Below are 16,304 nucleotides of genomic sequence, written 5' to 3'. Positions count from 1 at the left end.
CCATTGCCTTAGACAGCAGACTCTTTACACATCCTGTCATCTAATAATTAAATTCAGTGGAACAATTTCAGAGCTAATAATTCATGGGGAGGGAGAGGGAAGGAGGAAACATTCTCATCCTAGAAAAAGATTTCTCATTTTAACCTAACTCTAGAACAGTACATCCTTTATTATCCAACACCGAGTGAGCATTTTTCTCCTACTACGAAAGCACCATTTAAATATTGTCTTTCTTTCCTCCCACACACCACTGTTACATTAAAGTGAACACTAAAAGGAGCTAATCCTATCATTCCTTCTTAGAATGATGTGTGTTAGCTGACACCATAAAAGGAGAAAAATCAAATCATATCATTATTGGCACTCTTTATCAAGAAAAAGACTGTTCTTTGTTTTCCAGTACATGTCTATTTGTCTGCAACTTAAGTTTGCAAAATCAAATATTTCATAAATTAAATATTTACACAGAAACAAATATCATGTGATTTTTCAACAACTAATTATGAGCTTCTCTTCAGTACAATAAAAGATTAAATCTCTTCAGCAAAGTGAAAACTTCACTCTTGCACCATCTTCTGGTTAACACTCTGAATTGTGGAAGGAGATTTGAACATGGTGGCTAAGAAGTTAAGACTCTCTGAATAGTAAAACTATTTACTGGACTCTGACTACATTTTATCAATTTAGAGAAAGTCCACATTGCCATTAACCTACTGATTTAAACTACACTTTGTCCTTCCGAACAAGCCCCCCAGGAAACTTACCGGAGAACTGAAATACATGGAGGAACTAATATCTATGACAGGTGGGTCAAGCGTTTGTGTATCTGTCACATCGAAGCTAGGATCTATCTGTCAAAAACAAATTTTGATGTTAGTATTTCTATATCAATAGAAAATGGAAACAAGACTGAGCCTACAAAGACCATATGTTAAATGAGGGCATCCCTATCAACACAGCTACAGGTAAGGGTAATATATTCATAAAAGAAACTGCTTTCTTTGAAGCCTTTCCTGTAACCATAATCATAATGTATTGGTAACCACACATTAAAGAAACCAATTATATTAATATAGATCATATCAAATAGGTCTATAGTCCGTACTTTTGTTATAAACCTCAAACACCTCCAAAAAGTAATTGACTCAGAGGTTCTTATCCTATTCTTAGCACAGGAGCTAGGAATCAAGAAGTTAAATTTTATAATAGAAATATGAAAATAGCAACTATAAAATTGATTTAATCGGGTCAGTTAACACTGATGTTACCCAAAATTTAAGCCAGCTGCTGATCTCCAATAGAATCACTAATGACCTCTGAAGAAATGCATTCCAGGAAGCTTTTTTCCAAGTTTCCAAATGTGGCCTCTATATATTTTTTCATGTGATCTGAAGCCCAAACTAAAAAGGGCAGTATGTAGTTTTTGCAGCCTATTCTTTTGAAGATTCCTTGTAAAATTTCTGCTATGATTTCATCTTTTTCCTCTCTGGAAATATGCTTGCACATAGCTAGACTACAAGTTCAATTTCCAAAAGCATCTAAGTAATTTAGGAGCCTAAGCCCTACTTTCAAAAGAACTCTAATTCTTATTTGCAAATCATGTTTGTTTTTCAGGTTATGAGGCAACAGTGGTTTCTGTGGTAGGTTAAGTGTCTGAATAGAAGTCACGATGTCTGAAAAACATGCACAAACTGATTCATGGTGAGCTACTATATGAAAGTGATTGACTATGAAGGGCTGCATTCTGCCTGAAATGCATTACATAGCTACACACCACAAAATATCTGAAGTCTGTGCTGTCCAGGTACTAAATTATTTGATATTGTTTGGTTCTATAAATTTGGAACAGAAGTTAGAAGTGCTTGATTTGTACCTTTCGTCATGGTTCTGAAAATCTCCTTTATCTAAAATGGGAGAACTAAGAGAAATATTAATGTAAATGGAATATAAAAACCTCATGAAAACACAGAAGGAAAATCCTTCTCACATCTATCATAAGGTTTTATATTACTGCTGATTACCATAGTATCTGAGCATCTTATGTAAAATACACATAATAGTTTATTGTGGACTTCACAGAGTGATTTTGTTTTTGAGTAAAAACTCTACTTGGGGGAAATTTGTCACAGGCTGGCAGGCCCCTTAAGGGGCGTTGGACGCAGCCTTGCCTGTGACAGATCAGCTACTGTCCCAGCTGACCTGACTGGCTAAGGATCAGATGGCCCTGTTTAATTATTAGACCCAGTTGGGAAGGGGGCAAGGGATGCCTGTGGAGAGCTGAGAAAGCTCAGTCTGAAGAGAGGAGCTGCAGAAGGGCAAATGGCGCCTCTGGCAGGCCCTGGAGAAGAATAACTCCCAGGCAGACAGCCTGGAAGAGGATGAGGTAAGACTCCTACAGGCAGGGGTGAAAGTAAGTCGAGTGACTTACCGGTACTCTGGGGCCAGCTCTGGCCCCCGGAAGGGGCGGTGTTGAGGAGGTCAGAACCAGCCCCAGCCCACCCTGTAAGGTAAGTGCCCCGCCCGCACCGGGGTAGCAGGAGCAGCCCAGGGCTCCAGGGGCTATTTAAAGGGCCCAGGGCTTCCCTCTTCTACCGCCCTGGCCCTTTAAATAGCCGCTGGAGCCCTGGGGAAGTGGCAGGGCTCCAGCAGCTATTTAAAGGACCAGGGCGGCAGAGACAGCTGGAGCCCCGGCCCTTTAAATAGCCCCGGAGCCCCCGCTACCCCAGGGCTCTGGGGGCTATTTAGAGGACCCGCGGCTCCCCTGCTTGTACCGCCCCGATCCTTTAAATAGCCGCCGGAGCCCTGGAGTAGCAGCGGCGGGGCTATTTAAAGGGCCCAGGCGGTAGAAGCAGGGAAGTCCCAGGCCCTTTAAATAGCTGCCAGAGCCCTGCAGCCGCTACCCCAGGGCTCCAGCAGCAAGGTCTGGAGGCAGTTTAAAGGGCCTGGGGCTCCAGCCACTGCTGGGAGCCCCAGACCCTTTAAATTGCCCCTGGGGAAGCCAGGCTGCCCCAGTACGGTGCATCGGCTCTTGCCGGTACGCCGTACTGGGGCGTACCAGCTGACTTTCACCTCTGCCCACAGGGGAAAAGCCCTGAGAGTCAGAGCTCTATAGCAGATGAGGCAACAGCTGAAAGCTGAGCCCAGATGGTACAGAACCCTTTTTCTACATGTTGTCCTGGGACTATCGTCTAAGTTTATTACCAGCACCAGGTGGTGCTGAGAGAGGTTACTGTCGGGGAGAGTTTCCGGGTAAAGGGGGCAGCTGCGTTGAGTGTCATCAGCATACTGCTGACATCTGAGTACACGGCATCTCACTATCTTTTGCACTGATTTCATGTAGATATTGAAAAGAGGAGATAATACGGATCACCATGTACAGCCTTTGGAGAGAAAGAGCAATACCCATCATGACACAGACCTCTGCTGGAGAGGAACAACTGGAGCCACTGAATGCTGAGCCCTGTACTCCTGCTATGTCATGTAGGTCATATACTATTCCAAAATAGGCTGAAGACTTTGAAAACTTATCCCCTATGCATCAATGACTCATGAGCGTCAACATCAAAATTACTATAAAACCAGATATCGGCTTCTCTTGTGTGTTACAGTCCCTGTCTTCCTTAAAATCCCTTCTTAAAATCCAATTTATATAAGCTTGCCTATAAACCACAGCTTTAATGAAATCTAAACCACCGCCAAAACATACATCCCATGTAACTATATAATCTTTGTGTTCTCAGTGCTGTCCTATACTTTCTCCATCCTTTCCCTTTGTTTTCTCCTCTTCCTACCCTTTTGTTTATTTTGGCCCCAGTCACACAAACTACTTCATGTTGAAAGAAAAGGAGTACTTGTGGCACCTTAGAGACTAACAAATTTATTTGAGCATACGCTTTCATGAGCTACACCTCACTTCATCAGATGCATTCAGTGGAAAATACAGTGGGGAGATTTATATACATAGAGAACATGAAACAATGGGTGTTACCATACACACTTTTCTTTTTGCGAATACAGACTAACAGCTGCTACTCTGAATACTTCATGTTGATGGATCTTAACACCCAGGAGGAGGCCCGGCGAAGTTGGTGAGGCTGTACATAGGAGCAAGGGGCCTGCTTACATGAAGCAGCATGCAGATCAGGACCTTACACTACATTTTTCTGGTTAGGGAATCTATCTTGTTTATGTGAAGTGCTATGCATGTTTTTATACCATTTCCATCACCTTGTTATCTGAGCATCAAACGCTCTGATATGTTCTTCAGTTCAAACATGTTTGGTCCAAATATGTTCTTCCAGTCCAAATATTTGGACTGGATAAAAAGTAGAAGAGTGTGTCATAGAGCTAAGGAATAGTAAATGAAGTGCATGCCCAGTGTGCGGAATAGGGTACCTGTAAAAAGAAAGTATCTTATGCAATGTACAGCTGTGGCATATCATAATGCAAGCCTTACTGTTCAACACAATTGAGTTGAACATATTAACTTAATCAAAAAAAACTTACAAAATACACTTAAAATATTGAGGGAATAACTCTAGGAGTTGCGCTGAATTTACCCCAGTGTACATGAGATCAAAATTTGGCCCGCAACTGTAACTGTTCAACCAATCTCTCTTCTCACTATTGCTTGTAGCACCTTTACTACTTTCTCTCAAGGATCATTACAACAACATACATGACAAACCACATCCATAGTTTAATTTCAATTCCAAGGGCACACTATTCAATATAATCTTAAAGCAAATAAAATACAATAAGAAGCACATTTCACCACCTTTTTCCATTTTCCAATGGCTTTACAAACATTAGGGGTACTTGCTGTGATTCACTGAGGAGTGTTTCTGTCATTAGTTCAAAACTAACATTTCAGCAGAGGACACAAAGCTATTTTACAGAAGTTATAGTGAAACTAAACTATTTCCCATTTCAAGGCAAATGCAACAACATTAAGCAAAGAAAATGAATCTGTATACAGAGCATAATTTGCACTTTTGTAAAAAAAAATGAAATTAGCATTTGTGCTCAAGTGGTATTTTAAAATTATCTGATTTTAATTTGGTTAGACTATAGCTAACCTATTACGCTTATGTAATAACCAAAAATATTGAATTAACCATCCACAAATTTATTTCTAAACTTTTTGCGGTAAAGATATCTAGAACTTGTCTACACACAGGTTACACTAGTTTAACTAAAGAAAGGATGCAGTACTGATTTAAACTGGTGCAAGTTTGTGTATGACCATTCTACATTGACTTAAATCTGGTTTACATTGGTTTAGCTCATCTTGAGAGGCAAGCTAAACTCATGTAAAACAGATTTAATCTGGCACGTCCAGTGTGTCCATGCACAAAGTTGCACCAGTTTAACTAAATAGGTGGAACATTGCACCTTGAATTAAACTGGTGCAACTTTGTTTAGAGCAAGCTGTAGATACCAATAAGAATGAAAAATGTAGGCATAATTTCCTGTTCCTCTCTACAACTGTAATCTGCAGTAATATGTGAAGATACTTGTTTTCATCCATGCAAGCCACTAAAATCAAGTATTTAGTGTTTTCCTTCATGTGGCTTTTTACCAAAGTTAGTTACAGAACAGAATATACAGCTGTGCTGTACAGTATGTAAAACAAGGAAATTCAGTAAAATAAAAAATCCCTTAGCCATTTATAGAGTAAGGTGAATCACAAGCAATAGGCAGCATAGGCTAATAAAGAATAAGTTCTGCCAGACAAACCTGATTGCATTTTTTTTTTTATAAAATCACAAAATCAGTTACAGTAGAAGCATAGTGCATGTAATATATTTGGGTTTTAATAAAACATTTATTGCTGTCTCATGAAAACTCAATTAAAATTGGCTTAGATAAGAAATTAATGCAGTGGACAAAACCTGGCTTGATAACTATAAACAAGAGGCAACTCTAGACATGAATGACTATTGCTTCCATTGCTTCAGATTATGCTTATATGTATTACACTATATATGTGCCCATGGAAAGTGCAAGAATTATTCTAGACCCTGGTGGTTAGAACACTTACCTAGGATGTGAAAAGCCCAAGTTCATGTCCCTGCTCTAATGACTTTATTTACACACAATGGAACAGCTTCAACAGGACAGACTGAGAAAGACCCACAACAGAATATTCCATAACCCAGTGGCTAGAGCATTATCTTGCCAAGTTCAAATCCCTTCTCCGCATCAGGCGGAGGGGGAAATTAAAGCTGGGTCTCCCATATCCCAGGAAAGTACCCTAACAGAAGGGCTAAAAGTTAAATGGCTGGTCTTCCTCCCCTCCCTTTGGCTTTTCTGAAAATGTCTGAAATTGAAACAAAAAACATTGGAGCAAAATGAACCAAAATATTTTGTTTTAACCCAACTTGACATTTTTTTTACTTCCCCAATGTGCAGAAAATTTTCAAAAAAAAATTGGTTTTGGTTGAACACAATACAATTTTTTCCCATGATTTTTTACGAGTGCCAGGACACTGAAAAATCCATTTTCCACCCAGTTCTACTTAAAAGGGAACATGGGAAGTGGTCATCGTGAAAGAGACCTAGAAGTGATATTGGAAAGCCAATAGATAACGTGATCTGACTAAAGAAGGCAGGGTGACTGAGGACTGTTCATACAATAGCAATTTCATCCTGGAGCAGGAAGGTAATAGTCTCTCTCTATGTGAGTCTGTAATATGCTTTCTGGGCACATCAGAGAGATAGTGACAAGCTGGAGAGAATTCAGAGAACAACAACAAAAATAAGGGCTGCAGAGCCTGTCTACAAGATAAAAAAAAAAAAAAAAAAAAAGAGAACTAAATATGTATAGATAAAGCAAGAAAGTAAGGAGGGCAGGACATGAAACAGTCTACAAATATTTCAAGGGTATAAATACTGAGGATAATTATTTAGTGTAATATATATAAGCATAATCTGAAGCAATGGAATGAGGCTAAGAGAGAATATTTAAGACAAATCTCTCAAAATATTTCCTGACATCAAGATGAACGAGACTGTAGAACAGTCTCCCCAAGGGTATTGGTGGAAATTTAATTTAACTTTAAAAAAAAAAAAATAAAATAAAAAAAAAAGAGTGAGACTGGCCAAAACCCTAGAAAGTACAGTGTATCAAATAATTCTCCCTTGAGAGGGAGATTGACTAGAGAATCTTCCTTAATTAAAACAGTACCTAGTCAATTAGGTTAGAATATTAAGCATGTTCATTAATCGACTCTAATAATTTCTAAAGGAATATTAATCTTTGACAGAAATTTCCATTCAAATTTCCATTCTCAGCACTTTTTGGGTATTAATTATTAAAGGGAACTTGGTCTTCAAGTAGAGGATAATAGCTAAAGAAAATGAGGTACACAGAGGTTAGGTCATTTGCTGAAGATTACAGGGAAAAAGTATGGCAGAAAAAAATTACTAGAATCAATGTCTGCTGTCTCCTACTCCTAACCAATTGACTGTTATTCTACTGACCTCCATGAATTGGTTTGAAGAGATTAAACACAAAAATATTGTTACATACTATAGCTTTATAGTGTGTTTAATCCAGGGGTAGGCAACCTATGACACACATGCCAAAGGAGGCATGCGAGCTGATTTTCAGTGGCACTCACACTGCCCGGGTCCTGGCCACAGGTCCCGGGGGCTCTGCTGCTGGCCTTGGGTACTGTCCGCTGGCCCCCTGCCAGCTGCGGTTCCATCCGCTGCCCCGCTCAGCCTGCTGCTGGCCCTGGGTCCCGGCCACCGGTCCGGGGGGCTCTGCTGCTGGCCCGGGGTCCCAGCCACTGGCCCGGGGCTCTGCAGCTGGCCCCATCCTGGGGCAGTGAGGGGTGCAGACGGGGCAAGAGGGGGCACAGCTCAGCACCCCACCTTAAAAATAGTTCCAGTGCCACTGTACTGGAATATTTTTAAGTCCTGAAAAGCTGTTTACATCACTATCACACCACATGGAACAGCGCACTGCATTTGACAATTGAGATTAAAATGTACATGCAAGAGCTGGAATCAGAATTTTCTGACAGATTTCAAGATTTCCAGAGACTTGGCCCAATGCTTTCTTTTTTAATTAAACCTGAAAATTTCAATGAAGGCGACTTGGATTTGTCTGTATTTCAGTGGATTGGTGTTGAAGATTTCAAAATGCAGCTCATTCAGTTAAAAAGCTCAGAATTGTGGGCATTAAAGTTTGGAGATCTGCGGAGTGCACGTGAAACTACCGAGAGAGATCATGGGGGCTTCTATTCTGACCTGCTGGACATCCCTACCAGTGAAATTTAACTGTTTAAGAAAATTGCGTTTGCAATGCTTTCAGCATTTGGATCCACATACCTGTGTGAACAGGTATTTTCACACATGAAATCTGTCCTCTGTCCCTCTCAGAACCGGTTAACAACTCAGCACTCAGAAGCCTGTGTGCAGCTTAAAGTATCCAAATATGTGCCAGACATTTGAAACTCAGCAAGGAAAAGTAAGGGCAAGGATCACACTAAACTGATAAGCTCTGCATTTTAATTTAATTTTAAATGAAGTTTCTTAAATATTTTAAGAACGTTATTTACTTTACATACAACAATAGTTTAGTTATATATTATAGACCTACAGAAAGAGACCTTCTAAAAACGTTAAAATGTATTACTGGCATGCAAAACCTTAAATTAGAGTGAATAAATGAATACTCGGCACACCACTTCTGAAAAGTTTCAGAGTAACAGCCGTGCTAGTCTGTATTCGCAAAAAGAAAAGGAGTACTTGTGGCACCTTAGAGACTAACCAATTTATTTGAGCATAAGCTTTTGTGAGCTACAGCTCCAATGAAGTGAGCTGTAGCTCACGAAAGCTTACGCTCAAATAAATTGCTTAGTCTCTAAGGTGCCACCTCTGAAAGGTTGCCGACCCCTGGTTTAATCTGAAAATCTGATTTTGTGCTGGGTTGAAGTCCTCAAGGTAAAACAAACCAAGAAAATATTCTCTGATTTTTACTGCCACCTAGTGTGGATTAGTAGTCTGTTCATCTAAGGAAAATGCTGATTTAAAATTACGCAAAAAATTTAAATGTGCAACTGGATAAGCAAAACATATTCAAACTCATAATACAAACACAATACACTTAAATATAATAGAATATTACATTCAAGTTTGAACATCTTTTAAAAATGATGTACTAGCTCAACCTTCCATCAATTTAAAAACCTCGACTACTTACTGAGGATTCAATTAAAGCAGAAATACAGAAAGCTCAAAAAACACACCTTAGTCTCTTCCAGAGTGGTGCACATAATTTAGCATATTACACTACAACTGGATCTCTGAATAATTAAACCTGAAGCAAGCCTTGCTATCTCCCGATAATACACAACTTATGTTTTCACAGAAAATCCATTAAAAACATATGGCATGAAAGACAAGAAGTCCCTTATGTTCAGAACATGTTTTTCCCGTTAAAAGTTTAACTTTAAATCTAAGCCAGTTTTGTATTGTGCAGATTTTAATCTAGTCTTTTTGTCCAGTGTTTCCCACTACAACTCTAGATTAACAACTAGATAATTATGATGTTAATTACTAGGCACCTATAGCTGTTTATTTGGTTACTCCCAGTGCCCATATGTATTCCATAGCATAATTGTATTCTATTCCACCAAATTCCATGGCAAGAATGCCTGAATTCTACAGTACTGTTAAATTATTCTGTAGTCCAAACACTCGTTTCTCATCCACTTATGCCTTGAAAAACATTCAATGGCAATTTAGGGATTTACGATATTCAGATGCAAAATAAGTCAATGCTTATTTTCAAGTCCGGTAACGCAGCTCCAATTTGTGGGCCTCAGCTTCTGCAGAGCCATCTATTAGGTGGCCTGGCTCAGAACCTTCTTGTCCCCATTTATGCCAAGGAAGAGAGTAGTTTGCAGCTGACTTCAACAACTCACTTCTCTAGGCCTTGACTTCTGTTTTGCTCTCTAGGTAGCTCAAAGTATATATCTGATTTTCTCTGCTCACAGGCTGTCAACTGGACTCCAACTCTGGCTCCCTAACTTCCTGGCTCCATTGACCTATAGTCTGATCTATTATGAGAAATTCTTAAATTGTTTAGTGTATGAACATGGAGGGAGTGTGACCTGTAATCCAAATAATTCCTCCTTGTGGGGAAGATAGGTAGCAAGACGGAGCTATAACCAGGTGCCAGGTCATGGAGACAGAAAATAAAATATCAGATGCTTGCATCAACCAAAATGGTAAATTTTATGTGTAGTGGGGTGGTCACCCGCTCCGGCCCTGAAGGGGTTAAAGCAGCCCTGTGAAAGGGCTACCCAGGGGAACCAATATGCTAGGCTGATTGGGGAGGCAGCCACAGTTGGGGCCACGCCCCAGTCAGGCCACAGCTAGCCCTATAAAAGGGCTGCTAGCTAGGTGTTCAGGCAGGACTCTTCCTCCAGCTTCAGAGGGAGAAGGACCTAGCTGCCTGGGAGCTGAGGGTGCAGGCAACTGAGCAGGGCTGGGGAGAGGTGAGAGGAGCAGGAGAGCTCGTGCTTGGCAGCGCTGCAGGCCTTGTCAAAGACCAAACCAGGTACTGGGGTTGCAGAGGCTGCAGCCCCAGGGTTAGGCAAAGGCAGCAGGTACAAACCCCCCTTTGCCAATGATGAATGGCTTGTATGCTGCAGTCTGCCTCAGTGTGCAGGGGCTAGATGGTGACTAGCAGTAGCCATAGGGTGAGGTGGTGATAGAGGGTTGGGGGTTCCCCTGGATGGGGAGACCCAGAGAGAGTGTGTATTGTGAGGGGGCAGCACCCCAAGATAAAGGGGCACTGAGGTCTGAGAGGGACATGGGGGCCTGAGGCAAGCTGGACACTGGCCTGCAGAGGCCGCTCCAGGCTGCAAGAGCTAATTCCCTGGACAACCAGCAGGAGGTGCTGTAGCGGTGAGTCCTGCATTGCTACATATGGCATATCTGAAAAATGCCAATATCTGCAGCTACACAACCAGGTGGTCTTGATTAAAATGAATGGGACAATTCAGAGCTATTATTTCAGGCTCCTTGTTAACACAGGAAGACAACACTGGATCTATTTACACTCTAGACATTCTCAAGACTACAACAGCAACTATGGGTATGTCTACACTGTCTTAAAAAACCTGTGCCACTGAGTCTCAGAGGTAGAGTCAGCTGACTCAGGCTTGTGCAGCTTGGGCTGAGGCACATCTCCTTCACAGGATCTCAGTGCCCAGACTCCAGCCCAAGCCTGAACATCTACACTGTACTGTTATAGCCCCACAGCTGAGCCAGCTTACCCTGGTCAGCCATGGGTCTTTTATCACATTGTAGACATATTCTTTAGAGGCCTTACAGAGTGTGTGTGTGGGTTTTTTTGTTTGTTTGAAATGAGCTTACATTTGAGAACTGCAGAATACGTAGAGCTCTGGTTACTCCTAAATGATGTTAATTTATCGAATCGTAAAGTTTTATAAGCTATAAAGATGGAATTTGGTGCTGTGCATTAAGACACATAATGGATCTGAATTTTAAGCAGGACTGGATAAATTCCTTACTAGTTGTGATCATGTATTATACTAGCTACAAGTTAAGCTTTAAAAAGTGGAGTGATCACCTGGAAGATTCAGAAAGATACCTTCACTAGTGCCATCATTGTGTACAACATTACACAAGCATCAAGATGCAGTTAGGATGTACTCACACCTTCCCTGGAAGCTTCAGGTTTGTCATTATAGGAGGTTCAATACCACAAGATGAACCACTTATAGAAGTCCCTGAGGTTTATAAGTTGTGCAACAAATTATTATTTTACAAACATGTCTGATTTCACTGTTCTTTGATTCCCACATATACAGTCATTCAGTCTTAGGGTATATCTATACTAGAGTGATTGCACCGGCACAGCTATGGCTCTGCAGTGGTGCTGCTGTAGTGTAGACCCTTCCTACATTGACAGAAGGGGGTTTTCTGTACATATAGGTATTCCGTTGACATGGATACCTCGTTTCAGAGAGGTGGAAGAATTCTACCATCAACCTAGATGCATCTACAGTGGAGGTTAGGTCAACCTAACTACATCACACAAGGCATGGAATTTTTCACAGCTCTTAGCACTGTAGTTAGATCCATCTAATTTTTAGGTGTAGGCCAGGCCTTAGTGTTCATATTTTTTTCCTAAGGCAATTAAATAGTTTTCATTCCTGCTATGGAGGTGTGTAGGTCTCTTTCTTGACTATTTTGTAGTAATATATTCAACCCTTCTTGAATATTGCTAGACTGCATTTCTGTCTCTGTAAAGGCTTGAAAGGTCATGCATTCTTTTATTACTGCCACTTAAAATGTATTTGTGGTTTCACCCTTACTGCTTGTATACATTCTAATGAATACAAAACGCAGCTCCTGGGGCCTCTTAATGTGGTACAATGCCAAGCATCACTGGCTTCATTTTAAATATAAATAAGCCTTAGATTTAGTTAAGGACAAACTTCTCCACCTGCCATTCCCCATAAGATATCATTTGTTGTTTGTCAAAGCTAAGCAGCTCTGCATTTTGTTTAATGTCTCCATTTACCTGTGCACCGGAGACATGAGTTACTAGAAGGATTAAGTATCATAACCAGATTGTCCTACAGCTGAAATAAACTACATACCCCTATTTGAAGGGGAGTGGGGCAGAGGATGACCGGGCTATTTCAGGGAGAAAAAATGAATTATGAACAAAGAGTGCAGTTATAATCTGAAAAGTGACTCTAAAATGGCATAATGAGACAGGGGATGATGTATCTTCCAGGTCAAGTTTACTCAGTTTAGAAAACTTTTTTCTTAGCCATGCAAACTGAACATGGGATATGAAAGTCAATTTGCATTATTACTAGTGCGTGAGCAGTGAACCCTAACCAACTGAGGTGCTTCAATTACACAATTAATTGTACCTGCTATATAATGCACCTCACTTGGAGGCAAGGCTTACTGGTTATGCATACTCAGAAAGGGACAGCTTGACTTTCAAATCTTCAACTTAGTTTGCAAGTCTGAATGTTCTTAAACCACTTCATTTCACATATAAAATGAGTGCACTGGGTCTAGAAACTTTCAGAGATGGTAAATGCTTTTATTAACAAATGCTACCTCAGATTTAGCTATTAACTGGTCATTCAAAATTTTAAGGCAACCTCCTGCTATCATTGGAATTATTGTTTGCTGCTCTGATGATTCATCAAAGACCATTTATATCCTATGAGACAGCTGGAGAGAAGTTACTGTATCTCTTTATTATTTATTGGTGACTTAACATTTTTTTTTAAATTTTGCTGACTGAGTAGGACATTAAATGGAGGACTTAAATCACAGAACCAACAACAAATTGCCAAAGTCATTATTGGTCACCTACACATTGTTGCTGACTGAGTTTGTCACATTTTTATTTGTCTTACCACATTAAGACCACTGCTTTTTAATATGACAATCTACAGCTAGAAAAACTACCTGTGGAAAAGAAGAGTGAGGGGTGATTTGATAGCAGCCTTCAACTACCTGAAGGGGGGTTCCAAAAAGGATGGAACTGGGCTGTTCTCAGTGGTGGCAGATGGCAGAAGCAGCTGGGGAGGTCTAGGTTGAATATTAGGAAAAACTATTTTACTAGGAGGGTGGTGAAGCACTGGAATGGGTTACCTAGGGAGGTGGTGGAATCTCTAGCCTTAGAGGTTTTTAAGGCCGGCTTGACAACACCCTAGCTGGGGTTGGTCATACTTTGAGCAGGGGGTTGGACTAGATGACCTCCTGAGGTCTCTTCCAACTCTAATCTTCTATGATTCTACCTGATTATAAACATGGGGTCCAACAAAGTGAAGTACCACAACCTTTCAAGTATAGTTAGTGCTAATGAGAAATGCCAAGGGATAGCATTCTGCACTTACTTGCTCACAAGAACACAGAGCTTGTATCCAAAATATAGACCCAAATCTTCCTCACTAGGATCAAAAAATTTGCAGGGATAGGAAAAAATGGATCAAGCCATACCTGATCATTTACTTTAAACAATTCTAAATCTTTACAGTATACATTATTTTAGGTTTCATTAATGAGAGGAAATTTCTGAATTACAATCAAGTCTCATCCTCTTGTAGAAAATGAGGATATCAATAACTTTTAGAAAGGCTAAAAGATATTTCAATACATTGTCTTTGTTTCTAAAAATGTTATATTCTTTGAAACAAAATAAAATGTTGATACAGATAATAAATGACAAGAGATTGCTTAGCACTGCATTATCTGTTGCCACACAGACCTCATCTCAGTATAAATGGTATTTTGACAGCCAATGTTAGATAGAGAAACTGTAAATATTATTGTGTGTAATCCTGGAACTTACGTCAATTGACTGAGATTTCCCATCATGGGAATGAGGTGATCTTGGATAAATATCAAGAAGGTGAGGTGGGTCATCAGTATGTATTCTTCTAATATGATGTTTAAGAACTTCCTTGTAGCTAAATGTATCAAAATTGGTCTTCCACAGCAATACCTGTAAATCAACCATCAACCTTATTAAAACGGAACATTTTTTCTAAGGAAAATGACTATTCAAAAGGAAAACTACAAGAACTTGATTTTCAAAAAGTAATGTTGCAAATTTACTGCTCTCTAAATTGCAATACAATAGCTATATGCAATTTCCATAAAGAACTTACAATTTCATTTTAAAGGCAAAACACTGTTTAAAATAAAGGTTCAATAGCATGAATTCTATGCTTGCAGAAAAAGAAATGTTAATGAATTATAGCATATTCTCCAGTCCCCACCCTGATTCTAATAGATTAAAGGATAAAACAGGGTAACATACTGAACTAGAAAATGAAAGATTGTTAAATAAGATTGAGTTCTGATACAGCTATGTTTTAGTAATTTGTAATTATGAATGAATTATAGATAACACTTAATTCAAGCCCTTGCCTGGCATGAGTGTGGTTTTGTCTATTCTTTTGACATAAAATTGCTGAATTGTTAAAGATGTATTTGCTGTCAAGATAAGTAATGTGTTGGAAGATGAAAGTAAGATAATCCCCTTTTCTGGGAAGATCCAGGAACAGGGTGACACTTTTGCAGGTTCTGGATCATATTGTTCTGAATCAGGAAAAATGCAGAAGTTGGGTAATGGAAGCTTACTCGTGTATAATGGATGGGTACATAAAACCTAAACAGGTGATGTGCTAAAGACCAGTTGGATAAAATGAAATAACTTGGAAGGTAGAAAGGTACAAAAGACCTAAGTGAACAAGAAAAATTCTTGTTTGAACTAAAGATTTTTTTCTAAAAGATATGCTCATCTTGATTTTTAAAATTGACAGTGATGGAGAATCCACCACCATCTTTGGTAAATTGTTCCAATAGTTAATTCCATCACAGTTAAGAAAAATTCAGACTAAACAAAGTGAAATTTTTTAGCTTCAACTTCCAATCAATCAATCTTGTAATATGGATCTGTGCTATACTGAAGAGCCCTCTATTATCAAATTTGTATTCCCTGCGTAAATACTTATTGACTATTGTCAAGTCACTCAACCTTCTTTTTGATAAACCAAACAGATTGAGCTCCTTAAGTCTTTTCTTATAAACGCTTTTCCAATCCTTCAGTCAGTAGATGGCTCTTCTCTGAGCCCTCAGACTTTTTCAAAATCCTTCTTGAATTTTGGACGCCAGAACTGGTCAATAGTTTATCAGCAGTCCCACCCAAGCCAAATATGAAGGAAACAGAGCCGCTCTGTTCCTATTCAATATCCCCTCATTCATGCATCCAAGAATTGTGCAAGCCCTTTTGGCCAAAGCATCATACTAGAAACCCAGGTTCACCTGATTATCCACCATGATTCTAAGTCCTTTTCAGATTCACTCTCTCTCAGGGTAAAGGCCCCCATTTTTTGTTTCTATGTGACCTTACATTTGGCCATACTGAAATGCATTTTTGATTTGTGTCCAGTTTTCCAAGGAATCCAGATCACCTGTATCTGTGACCTGTCCTCTTCATCATTTACCACACGCCTAATCTGTGTAACCTGTACATTTTATTTGTAGGATTTTGATTTCTTACAAATCATTGATAAAAATTAAATAGCTTAGGGCCAAGAATCAACCCCTGCAAATCCCCACTAGAAACACAGCTCAGATGATTCCCCATTTACAGTTACATTTTGAGACCTAGTTTTTAATCTATTTAACATGGGCCATGTTAATTGTATATTCTAGGTTTTTTAAATTAAAACATCATGCAGTACCAAATCAAATGTCTGTTTCCTTTTAATTTCTTT

At 39.6% G+C, this 16,304-nt stretch overlaps 1 protein-coding gene across 4 annotated transcripts in view; it reads right to left on the bottom strand.

The window, feature by feature from the left end:
- Positions 1-16,304, bottom strand: part of POC1B (POC1 centriolar protein B) — a 101,866-nt gene that overhangs the window by 50,056 nt on the left and 35,506 nt on the right. For 3 of the 4 annotated variants that reach the window (XM_077832480.1, XM_077832501.1, XM_077832495.1), the window contains 2 exons: positions 14,372-14,524; positions 765-851 (listed from right to left, as the gene is read on the bottom strand). In XM_077832480.1, coding sequence (XP_077688606.1) covers positions 765-851; positions 14,372-14,524 — 240 coding nt within the window. The remainder of the gene's footprint in view (positions 1-764; positions 852-14,371; positions 14,525-16,304) is intronic. The other variant, XM_077832488.1, reaches the window with a different exon arrangement.

Source organism: Eretmochelys imbricata, chromosome 1 (assembly GCF_965152235.1).
Source record: "Eretmochelys imbricata isolate rEreImb1 chromosome 1, rEreImb1.hap1, whole genome shotgun sequence".
NCBI lineage: Eukaryota > Metazoa > Chordata > Testudines > Cheloniidae > Eretmochelys > Eretmochelys imbricata.
The sequence above is the reverse complement of the archived record's forward strand: the minus strand, read 5'-3'. Positions and strand labels throughout refer to the sequence as shown.